We start from the raw sequence: 20492 nt of genomic DNA, 5'->3' as shown, positions 1-20492 counted from the left end.
ATACTAACACATATATATGGAATTTAGAAAGATGGTAACGACAACCCTATATGCAAAACAGAAAAAGAGACACAGAAGTACAGAACAGACTTTTGAACTCTGTGGGAGAAGGTGAGGGTGGGATGTTTCAAAAGAACAGCATGTATATTATCTATGGTGAAACAGATCACCAGCCCAGGTGGGATGCATGAGACAAGTGCTCGGGCCTGGTGCACTGGGAAGACCCAGAGGAATCGGGTGGAGAAGGAGGTGAGAGGGGGGATCGGGATGGGGAATACGTGTAAATCTATGGCTGATTCATATCAATGTATGACAAAACCCACTGAAAAAAAAAATAAATAAAGGAGGAAAAAAAACAAAAACTGTTCAGAAGTAGAAACAAAAGGAAAAAAAATTGTTCTGTCTTATTGTTGAGTCAACCCTAATCAATATAAAATGTTGTTTCTCATATTTTCCAAAACTTTTTGCCTTACAGTCTATTTTATTTTGTATTGATATTGTGACCCTAGTTTACTTTTGGTTAGTGTTTGCATGGTATCTTTTCTTATTCTTTTACTTTCTAACTTTTTGTGTTCTTTGAAAACAATGCAGAGTTGGATCTAATTTTAGTTAATCATATATAATCATTGTCTCTTAATTAGCATGGTTAGACTATTTATATTTGTTAAAATTAGTATATTTATTTAGTTTAAGTTCACAATATTGCTGTTGCTTTTCTACTTACGATCTGTTCTTCATGTATTCTTCATTTCCCCCCATTTCTTTGTATTATTTGGACAATTTTAATACATAACTTTTTTCTTTTCTATTAACTTTTTGGTTATTTTGATTGATTAAAAATGATCATAAATTATTTCCTATTCTTTCTATTGAGAGGTAAGTGACATTCTTTCTTCTTCCTCAATTTTGGCTATTTTAGTGACTTGCTTTACCTCTAAAACAAATAAAATAGAATATGACATTCTGGGGCCTTTGTGTCTAGGTAATAAGAAGCATTGCAGTAAAAAAAAAAAAAAAAAGAAGAAGAAAGAAAGAAAAAGGAAATTCTCCAGTTGTCCTGTGGTTAGAACTCCTGGCTTCCACTGCAGAGGGCCCAGATTTAATCCTTGGCCAGGGAACTAAGATCTTGCAAGCTACATGAGGCAGTCAGAAAAAAGAAGAAGAGGATGAAGCATTGTAGTTTCCGTGTCTGTGTCATAGAACGGTCATTCTGATTGAAGCCAGTCACAGTTTACCATAGTCCTGAAACTGCCATGCCAAGCTAGCCTAATGGAAAGGCTACCTATAGAGAATAGTGATGGGCCATCCCAGGCTTATCACCTATTTCTTTCCACTTACAAGATACATAAATGAAAAAGCCATTTTCAGTGTTCCATCCCCAGCAGATGTAACATAAAAAGAACCAAGAAACATAACTGATAGCTAGAATTGAGGCCTCTGACATAAGACACAACTTGAGTCATATGAGCCAATCCCAGCTTTACAATCCATCTCAGATGAAGTCTCAATCATTCTCAAAGTGAAAACCAGACATCCTTACTATGTCCTACCACAATTTGCCACCCTTAATTTTGAGCATAATAAAATGGTGGTTGTTCAACATCAGAAAGTTTTGGGGGTGGTTTGCTATGTAGCAATAGATTATCATAAAAGTTACATATTATTTTAATGGGGTGACTTAGAGTTTACAATATGTATCCTTGACTAATTTCTACCTACATTAAGTTAGTAATTTTACCCTTTCCAGAACAGTGCAAGAATATTAAAACAGGTTAGCTCCCTTTATCATCTTCCCCTTCTGTGATTTTTGTTGTCAGATATCTTCACTTAACGTTTTTCTTTTGAGTATAAGAAGACGTTCTTTTTATTGCTTTAAACAATTAGTATTCACTTTTTATTGTGGTAAATACACATAACATAAAATTTACCATAACAACCATTTTTAGGTGTACAATTTAGTGACATTAATTACATTTACAATGTTACATAGCCATTACCACTATTTGTTTCTAGAACTTTTACATCACCTCAAACAGAACCTCCTGTAGCTACTGAACAATAACTCTCCATCCTCCCTGCCCACTAGGCCATGGTAACCTCTATTTTACTTTCTGTATCTATGAATTTGTCTATTCTAGGTAGTTTGTATATTTGTCCTTTTGTCTCTGTCTATTTCATTTAGTATAATGTTTTCAAGTTTCTATCTGCATAACCGAGGTTATTGATATTTCTCCTGGCAGTCCTGATTCCATCTTGTGGTTTATCCAGCCCAGCATTTCACATGATGTAGAGTACATCAAAGAGTATTTATCTTTTAATGATTTTTATTCTTCTTCCTGCTGAGTCATACTCTGCCCATGATATCTTTAATATAAACACTAGGTAAAAGGTTAAGCACATATTTATTTCCTACTGCTGCTAAAACAATTGCCAAAATCTTAGTAGCTTTAAACAACAAAAATTTTCTTTTCGTAAAATTTTGGAGGCCAAAATCTGAAATGAATCTCATTAGGCTAAAATCAAGATATTAGCAATACTGTGTTCTTTCTGTAGACTCTAGGGAAGAATTTATTTTCTTTCCTTTTCCAGGCTTTAGCAACTGCCCACATTCCTTGACTCATGGCCTCCTTCCATCTTCAAAGTCAACAAGGACTTAATAAATATGTCTCACATTACATCACTTTAATGATGACTCTTCTGTTCCCTTTTTCATTTATACTGACCCTTTTTCCACTTGTAAGCCCCCCTCTACTTTTTTGGTGTGGTGATTCACTGGCATGAGGAATTCAAAATGACCAGGTGACAGTATCAGTTTCCCTTTTAATGGAACTTCTTGTTGTGTGCTTCGGTGGAAGCATTTCTCTGTGGTGGGTGGGTGTGCTCAGTCACTTAGTCGTGTCCGACTTTGCAACCTCATGGACTGTAGCCTGCCAGACTCTGCTGTCCAGGGAACTTTTCAGGCAAGAATACTGGAGCAGGTTGCCATTTCCTCCTCTAGCGGATCTTCCCAACTCAGGGATTGAACCCACATCTCTTGTGTCTCCTGAATTGTCAGGCAGATTCTTTACCACTGCTCCACCTGGGAAGCCTCCTGGGGGTGCAAAAACCTCTATATCCACAGAACCCAAAGGTAAAAGAATGAGAAGTAAAATCTTCACTAGTGGATTATTACAGATAGTATTGAAAGGGAGGTACTTTCATTTCCACCCTTTAAATTTCAAACTCATAAACTCTGGTTGGCTATTAATTCAGAATATATTCTATAACATGAAGGACATCACTATAGTCTGAAAAGTGTTGTCACTGAAACTATAACTGCAACTGAGTCTCCAAAATGCCAGACCAACATTCAATCAGGCTAGGTGTTTTAGAGTAATGGAGAACAGGGTCAGTCAGTCAGTCAGTTCAGTCACTCAGTCATGTCTGACTCTTTGCGATGCCGTGGACTGCAGCATGCCAGGCTTACCTGTCCATCAGCAACTCCTGGAATTTGCTCAAACTCATGGCCATCCATTTGGTGATGCCATCCAATCATCTGTCATCCCCTTCTCCTGCATTCAATCTTTCCCAGCATCAGGGTCTTTTCCAATGAGTCAGTCTTCACATCAGGTGGCCAAGGTATTGGAGCTTCAGCTTCAGCATCAGTTCTTCCAATGAATTTTCAGGATTGACTTCTTTTTAGTCCAAGGGACTCTCAGAAGTCTTCTCCAACACCACAGTTCAAAAGCATCAATTCTTCAGCACTCAACCTTCTTTACAGTCCAACTCTCACATCCATTCAAGACTACTGTAAAAAACATAGCTTTGATTAGATGGACCTTTGTCAGCAAAGTAATGTCTCTGCTTTTTAATATGCTGTCTAGGTTGGTGATAATTTTTCTTCCAAGAATCAAGCAACTTTTAATTTCATGGCTGCAGTCACCATCCGCAGTGATTTTGGAGCCAAGAAAAATAAAGTCAGCCACTGTTTCCACTGTTTCTCCATCTATTTGCCATGAAGTGATGGGACCAGATGCCATGATCTTAGTTTTTTGAATGTTGAGTTTAGAGCCAACTTTTTTACTCTCCCGTTTCAGTTTCATCAAGAGGCTCTTTAGTTCTTTGCTTTCTGCCATAGGGGTGGTGTCATCTGCATATCTGAGGTTATTGATATTTCTCCCATCAGGCTTGATTCCAGCTTGTGCTTCATCCAGCCTGGCATTTCACATGATTTACTCTGCATATAAGTTAAATAAGTAGGGTGAGTAGCCTTGACATATTCCTTTCACAATTTGGAACAAATCCGTTGTTCCATGCCCAGTTCTAACTGTTGTTTCTTGACCTGCATACAGATTTTTCAGGAGGCAGGTTAGGTGGTCTGGTATTCCCATCTCTTAAAGAATTTTCCACAGTTTTTTGTGATTCATACAGTCAAAGTATTTGGCATAGTCAATAAAGCAGAAATAGATGTTTTTCTGGAACTCTCTTGCTTTTTCTGTGATCCAGTGGATGTTGAAAATTTGATTGCTGGTTCCTCTGCCTTTTCTAAATCTAGCTTGAACATCTGCAAGTTCTCAATTCATGTACTGTTGAAGCCTAGCTTGGAGAATTTTGAGCATTATTTTGTTAGTGTGTGAGATGAGTACAATTGTGCAGTAGTTCGAACACTCTTTGGCATTGCCTTTCTATGGGACTGAAATGAAAACTGACTTTTCCAGTTCTGTGACCATGGATGAGTTTTCCAAATTTGCTGGTGTATTGAGTGCAGCACTTCCACAGCATCATCTTTTAGGATTTGAAATAGGTCAACTGGAATTCCATCACCTCCACTAGCTTTGTTCATTGTGATGCTTCCTAAGGCCCACTTGACTTCACATTCCAGGATGTCTGGCTCTAGGTGAGTGATCACACCATCATGGCTATCTGGGTCATTAAGATCTTTTTTGTATAGTTCTTCTGTGTATTCTTGTCACCTCTTCTTAATATCTTCTGCTTCTGTTAGGTCCATACCATTTCTGTCCTTATTGTGCCCATCTTTGCATGAAATATTCCCTTGGTATCTCTAGTTTTCATAAAAAGATCTCTAATCTTTCCCATTCTATTGTTTTCCTCTATTTCTTTGCACTGATTATTTAGGAAGGCTTTCTTATCTCTCCTTGCTGTTCTTTGAAACTCTGCATTCAGATGGGTGTATCTTCCTTTTCTCCTTTGCCTTTTGCGTTTCTTCTTTTCTTAGCTATTTGTAAGGCCTCCTCAGACAACCATTTTGCCTTTTTGCCTTTCTTTTTCTTGGTGATGGTTTAGAATACTGCCTCCTATACGGTGTCACAAACCTCTGCCCATAGTTCCTCAGGCATTCTGTCTATCAGATCTAATCCCTTGAATCTCTTTGTCACTTCCACTGTGTTATCCTAAGGGATTTGATTTAAGTCATACCTGAATAGTCCAGTGGCTTTCCCTGCTTTCTTCTATTTAAATCTGAATTTTGCAATCAGGAGTTCATGATCTGTGCCCCAGTCAGCTACTGGTCTTGTTTTTGCTGACTATATAGAGCTATCCAGGTGTATAAAGTATCAATTCCAGTGAGAATCAAGTGTTGCCCCTTCAGTAATGAAAGTGTTCCAACTAACTGATATCCCACAAGAAACCTGGTTAATTTCCTCAAGGAATGAGACTATATCAGGGGATCAGAGTTGCCCTCTACTTTGACAAAGTGTACACTCAGTAGTAGTAGTAGCCAGATATAGTGAGTTAAAATTCATGTTGCTGATCCCACAGATAACCTCCATTCCTGTTGCCATGGCCATTTTGTTCACGAGCCTATTGAACAAGGAGAACAGCGGCTAGGGAAAAAAGACTGACTGAATGGGTCAACTTGCCCACTTGATTATTAATATTTTTCTCTTCTGAAATTGCTTTTTGGTGAGAATTGATATGGGATATGAATATCTTCACAGTTGGTGCTCAAGTGTGAGAGGTCTGGAGGGGTCTGATCTCTTCCCCAACAATTTTCTAACCAAAAAACAAATTTCTTTCCAAATCCCTGACCATCCAGCCAAACCATCAGTTATTCTCCATCTGTAAATCTGTATTACTGGCCATCTTTCCTTCCAGGCGTAGTATACAATGGGTATGATGCTTGAAGTTCTGTCCCTATAAGTATTTCTCTTCTGAGCCACTCTTGGATGAGGTTCCATGTACATATGGAACTTCCTATAGGTCACACTTTGCACTAGACCTCCTGAGACCTGCTAGGTCCTGAATTTACCAGTAGAATTCTAACTAAGTGATGTTGTGTGACTTCCACGACAGGGCCTTGCAATTTCTCTCTCTCTATGTCTATATCTCTCGTACTTTGAAACCTACACACTGCGAAGAAACTCTAAACTGAAAGTGTATGTGGAGAGAGAAGCCAGGTCACCACAGATGTTCCAACAATCCAAGCCGAAGACCCAGATGTGTGGGTGAGACCATATTAAATCACCCAACTCCATCTGATCTGGCAAATGACTAGGCCCAAGTACATGATTCCACACAAAAATAGAAGTTCTCTTTCAACCCACAGAAAGTGGTTTTTGCTTTAAGTCACTAAATTTGAGAGTGGTTTGATACAGTAATATACAAATTTAAAAAATACTGTTCAGATTTCAAACCATCATAAATTCTTCTTGATACTCAATTTGGGGTTTTACTTAAGAATATTACATCTTCCTTTCAGAAAGAATATTATTTGTGTTGATATGGGCTGCACCATCTCCCACAGGCAATTGTGGTGGGACTTCAAATTGTGATACTGGTGTTAAGGATTACTTCAACTTGGCTTTATTTGATTTGATTTAATATAAGCAAAGGAGTGGATGGAGAACATTTTAAGAGTTATTTAGGGTTTTGGGAGGAATAAGGTATGAGGGAAAATGTTACCAAAGATAGCTTTCCAAGATACAAGAATTGCTTGGAGTAGTTTGACTAAATTTGCACTAACATGAGAAGTAGATAAGGTTTGTAAATCAGTGGAATTACTACAGGAATAAGGAGGCTTTTGTAATGATAATAAGATAATATTTGTTGAATGCTCTTCTGTGCCAGGAGCTGTTCTAAATGCTTTACAAACATTGACTCATTTATTCCTAAATGTAGCTGTATGAAATAGAACTGTCATTCCCATATTTTAGATAAGAAACTGAGCCCGGAGGTTACGCAGCTTGTTCAGGATCAAGTGCTTACACAGCGAGTCAGTGCTAACACTTGAGCCCAGACAATATCATGCCGTGCTTAGTGCACTCCACCACTAGGCTGTGTTTTGTCTTTCTGCTACATTACTCTGGACTATACAAAAGTGATACAACCAAAGTTTTGGACATTTTATTTACACTTCCTGGTAATAGAATTACCAATTTAAGGGTAAACCCCTGTGAGAATAATACCAGTATTACCTGGCTTGTGAAATCAAACTGTGACTGGATAATATTTCTAAAATCTATTTCACAACAGTAAAATCTGTCTCATGATTTTCACTCATTTTGCCCTAATTAGGCAAAAAGCTAATTAGAGGTAGAAAACCCAGTTTCAACAGTAAAATCCTATGTGTTTGAACCTTTAGAATGTCGCTGTATTCCAACACTTTAAACGTCTGATTAACATAAGAAGACAAGGGGAGCCACGTCAGATAGTGAGATATATTAATCCTAAAGAGGTAAGGACATTATATTTTTTTTCATGATGTATAAATACCTTTATTTTTTATTCTTTCCAAGTGAAGTATAATTGCTTTACAATGTTGTATTAGTTTCTGTCGCACAATGAAGTGAATAAGCTATATGTATACATATATCCACTCTATCTTAGACCTTCCTCCCACCCCACCCATCTAGGTCATCACAGAGCCCTGAGCTGAGCTCCTTGTGGTGTACAGAAGGTTCCCACTTGTGTGAAACTCCAGTTTCACACAAGATAGTGTATATACATCAATCCTAATCTCTTAATTCATCCCACCCTCCCATTCCCCTGTGTCCACATATCTGTTCTCTACATCTGCATCTCTACCCTTGTCCTGCAACTGGGTTAATCTGTACAAGATTTCTAGATTCCACATATATGCGTTAATATCTTTGTTTTCCTCTTTCTGACTTACTTCACTCTGTAGGACAGACTCTAGTTCATTCACATCTCTACAAATGACTCAATTCTGTTTCTTTTTATGGTCGAGTAACATTCCATTGTTTATATGTAGCATATCTTCTTTATCTAATCATCTGTCATTGGACATTTAGGTTTCCATGTCCTGGCTATTGTAAATAGTGCTATAGTGAACATTGGAGTACATGTGTCATTTAGAATTATAGTTTTCTCAGGGTATATGTCCTGTAGTGGGATTGTTGGGTCATATGCTTCTTCTTTTTTAGCTCTTTAAGGTGGAGCTTTTTAAGTTTCCATACTGTTCTCCACAGTGGCTGTATCAATTTATATTCCCATCAACAGTGCAAGAGGGCTCCCTTTTCTCCACATCCTCTCTAGCATTTATTGTTTGTAGATTTTTTTGATGATGGCTATTCTGACCAGTATAAGATGATGCTTCTGTTGTACTTTTGATTTGCATTTCTCTAATAATTAGCACTTCATGGGAAATAGGTGGGGAAACAATGGAAAAAGTGTCAGACTTTATTTTTGGGGGCTCCAAAATCACTGCAGATGGTGATTGCAGCCATGAAATTAAAAGACGCTTTCTCCTTGGAAGGAAAGTTATGACCAACCTAGATAGCATATTAAAAAGCAGAGACATTACTTTGCCAACAAAGGTTCATCTAGTCAAGGCTATGATTTTTCCAGTGGTCATGTATGGATGTGAGAACTGGACTGTGAAGAAAGCTGAGCGCTAAAGAATTGATGCTTTTGAACTGTGGTGTTGGAGAAGACTCTTGAGAGTCCCTTGCACTGCAAGGAGATCCAGCCAGTCCATCCTGAAGGAGATCAGTCCAGGGTGTTCATTGGAAGGACTGATGCTGAAGCTGAAACTCCAATACTTTGGCCACCTCATGCAAAGAGTTGGTTCATTGGAAAAGACCCTGATGCTGGGAGGGATTGGGGGCAGGAAGAGAAGGGGACGACAGAGGATGAGATGGCTGGATGGCATCACCGACTCGATGGACATGAGTTTGAGTAAACTCCAAGAGTTTGTGATGGACAGGGAGGCCTGGCGTGCTGCGGTTCATGAGGTCGCAAAGAGTCGGACATGATTGAGCGACTGAACTGAACTGAACTGAATAATTAGCAATGTTGAGCATCTTTTTATGTGCCTCTTGTCATCAGTTTCTCATGTTTGGAGAGATGTCTGTTTAGGTTTTCCACCCATTTTTTTGACTGGGTTTTTTGTTTTTTGTTTTTTTATATTGAGTTCCATGAGCTGTTTGTATATTTTGGAGATTAATCCTTCATTCATTGCTTTGTTTGCAAATATTTTCTCACATTCTGAGGACTGTCTTTTCCTCTCATTTATGGTTTTCTTTGTGTGCAAAAGCTTTTAAGTCCCATTTAAAAAATTTTTTTCCTAACTCAAGGAGGTGGGTTTTTTCCTAACTCAAAATCCTGCTTTTGACTGTTGGGGGGAATGTAATACTTTGGCCACCTGATGTGAAGAACTGACTCATTGGAAAAGACCCTGTTGCTGGGAAGGATTGAAGGCAGGAGGAGAATGGGACAACAGAGTATGAGATGGTTGGATGGCATCACCAACTTGATGGACATGAGTTTGAGCAGGCTCTGGAAGGTGGTGATGGATAGGAAAGCCTGGTGTGCTGCAGTCCATGGGGTCACAAAGAGGTGGACACGACTGAGCGACTGAACTGAACTGAAATTGATACAGCCACTACGGAGAACAGTGTCAGTTCAGTCGCTCAGTCGTGTCCGAGAACACTATGGAGATTCCTTAAAAAACTGGGAATAAAACTACCAGGGGTGTTTGAGTGCTCAGTCACTTCAGTCTTGTCCAACTCTTTGTGACCCTATGAACTGTAGCCCTCTGGCCTCCTCCGTTCAGGGATTCTCCAGGCAAGAACACTGGAGTGGTTTGCCATTTCCCCTTCCAGGGGGGTCTTTCTGACCAGGGATCGAACCCACATCTCTTATGACTCCCGCATTGGCAGGCAGGTTGTTCCTGGGAAGCCCTTAGAAGTATCACATGACCCAACAATCCCACTACTGGGACTATACCCTGAGAAAACCATAATTGAAAATGGTTTATGTACCCCAATATTCACTGCAGCACTATTACAATAACTAGAACAGGGACGCAGCCTGGATGTCCATGGACAGATAAATAAAGAAGCTGTGCTATATACATACAATGGAATATTCAGTTCAGTTCAGTTTAGTGGCTCAGTCGTGTGCAACTCTTTGCGACCCCATGAACAGCAGCACGCTGGGCCTCCCTGTCCATCACCAACTCCCCTCAAACCCATGTCCATCAAGTCAGTGATGCCATCCAGCCATCTCATCCTCTGTCGTCCCCTTCTCTTCCTGCCCCCAATCCCTCCCAGCATCAGGGTCTTTTCCAATGAGTCAACTCTTTGCATGAGGTGGCCAAAGTATTGGAGTTTCAGCTTCAGCATCAGTCCTTCCAGTGAACACCCAGGACTGATCTCCTTTAGGATGGACTGGTTGGATCTCCTTGCAGTGCAAGGGACTCTCAAGAATCTTCTCCAACACCACAGTTCAAACACATCAATTCTTCAGCGCTCAGCTTTCTTCACAGTCCAACTCTCACATCCATACATGACTACTGGAAAAACCACAGCCTTGACTGGATGGACCTTTGTTGGCAAAGTAATGTCTCTGCTTTTTAATATGCTATCTAGGTTGGTCATAACGTTCCTTCCAAGGAGAAAGCGTCTTTTAATTTCATGGCTGCAGTCACCATCTGCAGTGATTTTGGAGCCCCCCAAAATAAAGTCTGCCACTATTTCCACTGTTTCCCAATCTATTTCCCATGAAGTGATGGGACCAGATGCCATAAAAAGGAGTGCGTTTGAGTTAGTTCTAATGAGGTGTATGAACCTATTATACAGAGTGATGCAAGTCAGAAAGAGAAAAACAAGTATAGTATACTGACACATATATATGGAATTTAGAAAGATGGTACTGATGAACCTATTTGTAGGGCAGCAATGGTGACACAGACATTGAGAACAGAATTGTGGACACAGGAGAGGGAAGGAGAGGGTGGGACAAATGGAGAAAGTAATATGGAGACATATGCACTACCATATGTAAAATAGGTAGCCAGTGGGAATTTTCTGTATAACACAGGGACTCAAACCAGGCCTCTGAAAACCTAGAGGGGTGGATCGGATGGGGTGGGAGGTGGGAGGGAGGTTCAAGAGGGAGGGAACATAGGTATATCTGTGGCTGATTCATGTTGATATATGGCAGAAATCAACAAAATATTATAAAGTAATAATCATTATCCTTCAATTAAAAATAAATAATTTGAAAGGTTAAATATATATATATATATATATATATATATAAAGATCTTGCTGTAGCTTATGTCACAGAGTGGTTTTCCTATTTTCCTCTAAGAGTTTTATAGTATCTAATCTTACATTTTGGAGAAGGCAATGGCACCCCACTCCATTACTCTTGCCTGGAAAATCCCATGGACGGAGGAGCCTGGTAGGCCGCAGTCCATGGGGTCGTGAAGAGTTGGACACGACTGAGCGACTTCACTTTCACTAGTCTTACATTTAGGTCTTTAATCCATTTTAAGTTTATTTTTGTGTATGGTGTTAGGTAGTGTTCTACTTTCATCCTTTAATATGTTGCTGTCCAGTTTTTCCAGCACCATGTATTGAAGAGGCTGTCTTTTCACCATTGTATAGCATTGCTTCCTTTGTTGTAGATTATGTGGCCATAAGTGTGCAGGTTTATCTCTGGGCTTTCTATTTTGGGCCACTGATCTATATTTCTGTTTTTGTGCCTATACCATACAATCTTGATTAGTGTAGCTTTGTAATATAGTCTGAAGTCAGGGAGCCTGATTCCTCAAGTTCCATATTTCTTTCTCAAGATTGATTTGACTTTCAGGATCTTTTGTGTTTCCTTACAAAATGTAAAGATTTTTCTTCCAACTCTGTGAAGAATGCCACTGGTAATTTGATAGGGAATGCATTGAATCTGTAGCTTGCTTTGGGTAGTATAGTCATTTTCACAATATTGATTTTACCAAACCAAGAACCTAGTATGTCTCTTCATCTGTTTGTGCATCTTTGATTTCTTTCATTTGTGTTTTATAGTTTTCTGAGCACAGGTCTTTTGCCTCTTTCGGTAAGTATCAGTTCATTTCAGTTCAGTTACTCAGTCATGTCCAACTCTTTGTGACCCCATGGACTGCAGCATGCCCGGCTTCCCTGTCCATCACCAACTCCCAACGCCTGCTCAAACTTATGTCCATCAAGTCAGTGATACCATCCAACCATCTCATCCTCTGTCGGCCCCTTCTCCTCCTGCCTTTAATCTTTCCCAGCATCAGGGTCTTTTCCAGTGAGTCAGTTCTTTGCATCAGATGGCCAAAATATTAGAGTTTCAGCTTCAGCATCACTCCTTGCAATGAATATTCAGGACTGATTTCCTTTAGAATTGACTGGTTGGATCTCCTTGCAGTCCAAGGGACTCTCAAGAGTCTTCTCCAACACCACAATTCAAAAGCATCAATTCTTTGGAGCTCAGCTTTCTTTATGGTCCAACTGATATACATATATGACTACCAGAAAAACCATAGCTTTGACTAGACAGACCTTTGTAGGCAAACCTAGCTATTTTATGCTTTTTGTTGCAATGGTAAATGGAATTGTTTCCTTAATTTCTCTTTATGATCTTTTATTTGCAGTATATAGGAATGCAAGAGATTTCTGTGTATTAATTTTGTAGCTTGCAACTTTACTGAATTCATTGATGAGCTCTAGTAGTTTTCCAGCAGAAAGATGGCGGAATAGAAGGACATGCACTCATCTTCTCCTGCAAGAACTCCAAAATTACAACTCGCTGCTGAACAACCATTGACAGAAAAATGTAGGACCCCACCGTAAAAGGATATTCCACGTCCAAGGGCAAAGGAGAAGCCCCAATAAGACAGTAGGAGGGGTGAAATCCCATTTAGAATCAAACCCCATACCCGCCAGAAACGCTTGGAGGGCTCAAACAAAACCTTATGTACACCAGGACCCAGAGGCCCCACAGAGACTGAGTAGACCTACCTTTGAGTGTTTGAGTGTCTCCTGTGGAGGTATGGGTCAGCAGTGACCTGCTGCAGGGACAGGGACACTGGCTGCAGAAGACCTGGGTCATGCAGTGTTACCCACCATAGAGCCTCCAAGCAGATGACCCACAATCTGCAGAACTATTATACCAAAGAAATTCTCACACTGTTGAGAAAGTTGTAGGACCCACAACAGATTTCCCAACCTGGGGATCTGGCAAAGGGACTGAGAACCCCCAGGGAATTTGACTTTGGAGACCAGTGGGATTTGATTACAGAACTTCCACAGGACTGTGGAAACCTACTCTTGGAGGGCCTAAACAAAACCTAGTGTGCACCAGGAGAAAGGAGCAGTGTCCCCACAAGAGACTGAGTCATACTTGCCTGTGAGTGTCCAGGAGTTTCCAGTGGAGGCTGGGTTGACAGTTTGGCCTCAGGCAAAACAACAGGGAGGGAAAACAGCCCCACCCATCAACAGAAAATCAATAGAAAATTATATTAAAGATTTACTGACCATGGTCCCATCAGAACAAATCCCGATTTTATCCACAGTCTCTCCCATCAGGAAGCTTCCATAGCCTCTTATCCTTATTCAGCAGAGGACAGACAGAAAGAAAACCACAATCACAGAAAATTAACCAAACGGATCAAATGGACCACACCCTTGTCTAACTCAATGAAACCATGAGCCATGCCATGTAGGGCCACCCAAGACTGATGGGTCATGATGGACCATGTGGTCCACTGGAAGGAGAATGGGAATGGCAAACCACTTCAGTATTCTTGCCTTGAGACCCCGTGAACAGCATGAAAAGGCAAAAGGATAGGACACTAAAAGATGAACTCCCCAGGTTGGTAGGTGCCCAATATGCTACTGGAGAAGAGTGTAGAAGTAACTCCAGAAAGAATGAAGAGATGGAGCCAAAGCGAAAATAACACCCAATTGTGGATGTGACTAGTGATGCTTCCATCACTAGTCCAATGCTGTAAAGAAGAATATTGCATAGGAACCTGGAATGTTAGGTCCATGAATCAAGGCAAATTGGAAGTGGTCAAACAGGAGATGGCAAGAGTAAACATTGACATTTTAGGAATTAGTGAACTAAAATGAACTGGAATGGGTGAATTTAATTCAGATGACCATTACATCTACTACTGTGGTCAAGAATTCCTTAGAAGAAATGGAATAACCCTCATAGTCAACAAAAGAGTCCGAACTGCAATACTTGGTTGCAATCTCAAAAAAGAATGACCTCTGTTCATTTCCAAGGCAAACCATTCAGTATCACAGTAATACAAGTCTATGCCACTTGGATTCAGCAACCACTAATGCTGAAAAAGCTGAAGTTGAATGATTCTATAATGACCTACAAGATCTTCTAGAACTAACACCAAAAAAACACGTCCTTTTCATTGTAGAGGACTGGAATGCAAAAATAGGAAGTCAAGAGATACCTGGAGTAACAGACAAGTTTGGCCTTGGAGTAAAAATGAAGCAGGGCAAAGGCTAACAAGAGTTTTGCTAAGAGAACGCACTGGTCATAGCAAACACCCTCTTCCAACAACACAAGAGATGACTCTACACATGGACATTACCAGATGGTCAATACTGAAATCAAATTGATTATATTCTTTGCAGTCAGAGATGGAGAAACTCTATACAGTCAGCATAAAGAAGACCAGGAGCTGACTGTGGCTCAGATCATGAACTCCTTATTGCCAAATTCAGGCTTAAATTGCAGGCTTAAAAATAGGGAAAACCAATAGACTATTCAGGTATGACCTAAATCAAATCCCTTACGATTATACAGTGGAAGTGACAAATAGATTCAAGGGATTAGATATGATAGACAGATGCCTGAAGAAATATGGGCAGAGGTTCATGACATTGTATAGGAGGCAGTGATCAAAACCATCCCCAAGAAAAAGAAATGTGAAAAGGCAAAATGGTTTTCTGAGGAAGTCTTACAAATAGCTAAAAAAGAAGAGAAGCTAAAGGCAAAGGATAAAATGAAAGATATATCCATTTGAATGCAGCGTTCCAAAGAACAGCAAGGAGAGATAAGAAAGCCTTCTTCAGTAATCAATAAAAAGAAATAGAGGAAAAAATAGAATGGAAAAGACTAGAGATCTTTTCATGAAACTTAAAGATGCCAAGGGAATATTTCATGCAAAGATGTGCACAATAAGGACAGAAATGGTATGGGCCTAACAGAAGCAGAAGATATTAAGAAAAGGTGGCAGGAATACACAGAAGAATTATGCAAAAAAGATCTTCATGACCCAGATAACCATGATGGTGTGAACACTTACCTAGAGCCAGATGTCCTGGAGTGCAAAGTCAAGTGGGCCTTAGGAAGTATCACTACAAACAAAGTTAGTGGAGGTGATGGAATTCCAACTAAGCTATTCAAATCCTAGATGACAATGCTGTGAAAGTGCTGCACTCAATATGCCAGCAAATTTGGAAAACTCATCTGTGGACACAGGACTGGAAAAGTCAGTTTTCAGTTCAATCCCAAAGAAAGGCAAAGCCAAAGAGTGTTCAAACTACTGCACAATTGCACTCATCTCACACACTAACAAAATAATGCTCAAAATTCTCCAAGCCAGGCTTCAACAGTACGTGAACTGAGAACTTCCAGATGTTCAAGCTGGATTTAGAAGAGGCAGAGGAACCAGCGATCAAATTGTCAACATCCATTGAATCATAGAAGAAGCAAGAGAGTTCCAGAAAAACATCTATTTCTACTTTATTGACTATGCCTAAACCTTTGACTGTATGGATCACAAAAAACTGTGGAAAATTCTTCAAGAGATTGGAATACCAGACCACCTGACCTGCCTCCTGAAAAATATGTATACAGGTCAAGAAACAACAGTTAGAACCAGGACTTGTTCCAAATTGTGAAAGGAGTATGTCAAGTCTGTATGTTGTCACCCTGCTTATTTAACTTATATGCAGAGTACATCATGGAAAATGCCAGGCTGGATGAAGCACATGCTGGAATCAAGATTGCTGGGAGAAATAGCAATAACCTCAGATATGCTGATGACACTACCCTTATGGCAGTAAGTGAAGAAGAACTAAAGAGCCTTTTGATGAAAGGGAAAGAGGAGAGTGAAAAAGCTCGCTCTAAACTCAACATTTAGAAAACTAAGATCTTGGCATCTGGTCCCTTCATTTCATGGCAAATAGATGGGGAAACAATGGAAGCAGTGACAGACTTTATTTTTCTTGGCTCCAAAATCACTGCAGATGGTGACTGTAACCATGAAATTAAAAGACACTTGCTCCTTGGAAGAAAAGCTATGACTAACCTAGACAGCATATTAAAAAGCAGAGACATTACTTTGCCAAGAAAGGTTCATTTGGTCAAAGCTATGGTTTTTCCAGTAGTCATGTATGGATGTGAGAGTTGGACCATGAAGGAAGCTGAGCACTGAAGAATTGATGCTTTTGAGCTGTGATGTTGGAGAAAACTCTTGAGAGTTCTTTGGACTGCAAGGAGATCCAACCAGTCAACCCCAAAGGAAAGCAGTCCTGAATATTCACTGGAAGGACTGATGCTGAAGCTGAAGCTCCAATACTTTGGCCACCTATGCGAAGACTGACTCATTGGAAAAGATCCTGATGCTGGGAAAGATTGAAGGTAGGAGGAGAAGGGGACGACAGAAGATGAGATGGTTGTATGGCATCACCAGCTGGGTGGACATGAGTCTGAGCAAGCTCCTGGAGTTGGTGATGGACAGGGAAGCCTGGCGTGCTACAGTCCATGGGGTTGTAAAGATTCGGACGTGACTGAGCAACTGAACTGAACTGAGCTGAGTAGTTTTCTGGTGGTATCTTTAGGATTTTCCAGGTGTCACATCATGTCATCTGCAACAGTGACAATTTTACTTCTTCTTCTCCAATTTGGATTACTTTTATTTCTTTTCTTATCCAATTGCCATGGTTAGGACTTATAAAACTGTTTCCAAAAAAAGTTCAAGGGTCTATATGCTTTTCTTGTTCCTGATCCTAAAGGAAATGCTTTCACTTTTTCACCAGTTAGAATGTTGTTAGTTGTGGGTTTGTTGTATATGGCCTTTATTATATTTAGGTAGTTTCCCTCTATGCCCATTTTCTGGAGAATTTTTATGATAAATGGGTGTTAAATTTTGTCAAAAGTATCATCTGCATCTCTTGAGATGGTCATATTGTTTTTAATCTTTACTTTTTAATATGGTATATCACTTTGATTGATTTGCATATATTGATGAATCATTACATCCCTTGGATAAATCCCACTTGATCATGGTATACTATGTTTTTAATGTGCTGTGGGATTCTGTTTACTAGTATTATGTTGGGGATTTTTGTATCTATGTTCATTAATGTTATCGGTCTGTAATTTTCCTTTTTTGTGATATATTTGTCTGCTTTTGGTATGAGAGTGATAGCGATAATGGCCTTGTGGAATGAGTTTGGAAGTTTTTCCCCCTCTGTAGTTTTTTGGAAGACTTTGAGAAGGATAGGTGTTAGCTTTTCTCTAAATATTTGATAGAATTTTCCCGTGAAGCTATTTGGTCCTAGACTTTTGTTTGTTGGAAGAGTTTTAATTATAGTTTTAATTTCACTACTTGTGATTGGTCTGTTAATATTTTCTAATTCTTCCTGGTTCAGTCTTTGAAAATTGTACCTTTCCAAGAATTTGTTCATTTCTTCCAGGCTGTCAATTTTATTGGCATATAGTTGCTTGTAGTAGTCCCTTATGATCCTTTGTATTTCTGCAAAGGATTCACTTGTAGTTTCTCCTTTTTCATTCCTAATCTTGTTGATTTGAGCCCTGTCCCTTTTTTTTTTTTTCTTTTTTTTTTTTTTGACGAAGAAGAACTACCATTTTGATAGTGTGGGATATCTCATTGTGGATTTGACTTGCATTTCTCTAATGATTAGCAAAGTTGAGCACCTTTTCTTTTACATCTAAAAGAGCTAGAAAAAGAAAAACAAAACCCAAAATTAATAGAAGAAACGAAATCATGAGGATCAGAGCAGAAATTAGTGAAATAGAAACCAAAAAAACCAGGAAAGATTAATGACACTAAGAGGTGCTACTTTGAAAAAAACTAAACTGATGACACGTTATCTAGATACATCAAGAGAAAAAGAGAGAGAGAGCTCGTTACAGTCAGTGATTTCTGACTGATCTGTCTGAATGATCTGTCCATTCTTGAAAATGGAGTGTTAAAGTCTCCTGTTATTAATGTGTTACTGTCCATTTCTCTCTTTATATCCATTAATGTTTGCTTTATATACTTAAGTGTTCCTGTATTGAGTGCATCTATTTTTAAAATTGTTTTATATTCTTTTTGTATGGATCCTTTTATCATTATGCATTGTCCTTCTTTGTCTCTTGATGCAGTCTTTGTTTTAAAGTCTACGTAGTCTGATATAAGTATTCCTACCTGACTTTCTTTTGATTTACATTGCTCAGAATACCTTTTTCCATCTCCTCTCTTTCAGTCTGGATGTGTCTCTAGATCTGGATCTAGAGACAGATCAACAGATCTGGATCTGTTGTAGAGTCTTGTTTTATATCCATTTTGCATCTGCCACCCTATGTCTTTTGATTGGAGCATTTAGTCCATTTTCATTTAAAGTAATTACTCATAAGTATGTTGTTATTACCATTTGTTAATTATTTTCTGATTGTTTTTATAGTTCTTTTTTATTCCTTTCTTCTTTTGCTCTAATCCCTTGTGATTTAATGGCTATCTTTATGTTATTTTGGGTTCCTTTCTCCTTTTTTGTTTGTGTATCTATTATAAGTTTTTGGCTTGTGATTACCATGAGGTGTATATGTGTGTCTATACACACACACATTTATATATATATATACACATATATATATATAAATTTAAAGATCTCTTAAGTTTGAAAGCATTTTAAAACCCTGAATTTGTACTTGTTACTCCCTTATGTTTAATGTTTTTGATATATTTTACAGCTTTTTTTTTACATCCCTTAACTCCTTATTGTTAATTTAGATGTTTATCCTCCCTACTACCTAGGAGTAGTTGATCTACTTTTACCATGCATTTGTCTTTAAGAATGAGATTTTTCCTTTCATAATTTTTATATTTCTCGCATAGTTTTTATATTTCTAGTTTTCCCTTAGAGGAATCCTTCTAACGTTTATTGTAGAGTTGGTTTAGTGATGCCAAACCCCTTTAGCTTTTGCTTGCCTGTAGACCTCTGTATCTACTTCAGATTTGAATGATAGCGTTGCCAGGTGGAGTCATCTTGGTTATGGATTTTTTCCTTTGATCACTTTGAATATATGGTGCCACACCCGTCTGGCCTACAGAGTTTCTGCTGAACAGTCACCTGGTAGTCTTATGGGCAATCCCTTTCGGGTAACTAGTTATTTTTCCCTTCCTGCTTTTAAGGTTCCCTTTTATCCTTCATATTTGCTATTTTAATTAAAATGTGCCTTGTCATGGACCTCTTAGAGTTTATCTTATTTTGGACTGTCTATGCTTCCTGAAACTTGATGTCTGTTTCTTTCCCCAGGTTAGGGAAATTGTTTACCTATTACTTCTTTAAATAAATTCTCTGCCAATTTCTCTCCTTCATCTCTTTCTGGGATCCCTATAATGCAAATGTCAGTATGCTTCATGTTGTCCCAGAGGTCTCCTAAGCTATCCTTATTTAAATTTTTTTTTCTTTTTCTCTGTTCAGCTTGGGTGATTTCCACTACCCTATCTTCCTTAAATGTCTGGTAGAATTCACCCATGAACTCATATAGGCATGGTGTTTTCTGCTTTGAAAGGTTAATTATTGATTCAATTTCTTAGATATTGATCTATTCAGATTGTCTATTTCTCCTTATGTGAGTTTTGATAGGTTGTGTCTTTCAAGGAATCAACCCATTTAGTTTAGGTTATCAATTTGGGGGCATAGAGTTGTTCATAATATTTGTTCATTATCCTTTTAGTGTCCATGGAATCAGTAGTGATGGCCCGTCTTTCATTTCTGATATTAGTATTTTATATACTCTATCTCTCTCACTGCTGCTGCCCAGCATCACAAGACAGAGTGAGTATCATACAGTGTATCACTAACCTGGAAAAAGATCAAAATTCAAAATTAGTAGTATGGTTTCTACTGAATGTGTATCACTTTTGCACCCATCATAAAGATTAAAAATTGTAAGTCAAACCATCATAAATCAGGGAACATGTGTATGTGTGCATGTATTTAATTTTTTAGTTAGAAAAT

At 38.8% G+C, this 20492-nt stretch overlaps 1 protein-coding gene across 11 annotated transcripts in view; it reads left to right on the top strand.

The window, feature by feature from the left end:
- The window catches only part of C1H11orf65 (chromosome 1 C11orf65 homolog), a 98334-nt gene that overhangs the window by 56453 nt on the left and 21389 nt on the right, over nt 1-20492 (top strand). For 5 of the 11 annotated variants that reach the window (XM_043898484.1, XM_043898479.1, XM_043898492.1 and 2 more), the window contains exon 3: nt 7580-7672. The exons of 4 other annotated variants lie outside the window; for them this stretch is intronic. In XM_043898484.1, the coding sequence (XP_043754419.1) occupies nt 7580-7672 (93 nt within the window). Of the gene's footprint in view, nt 1-7579; nt 7673-20208; nt 20310-20492 lie in introns of those variants that run through there. 2 more of the 11 variants (XM_043898520.1, XM_043898499.1) reach the window with 2 other exon arrangements.

Source organism: Cervus elaphus, chromosome 1, assembly GCF_910594005.1.
Source record: "Cervus elaphus chromosome 1, mCerEla1.1, whole genome shotgun sequence".
NCBI lineage: Eukaryota > Metazoa > Chordata > Mammalia > Artiodactyla > Cervidae > Cervus > Cervus elaphus.
This window is presented reverse-complemented; position numbering and strand designations above follow the sequence as displayed.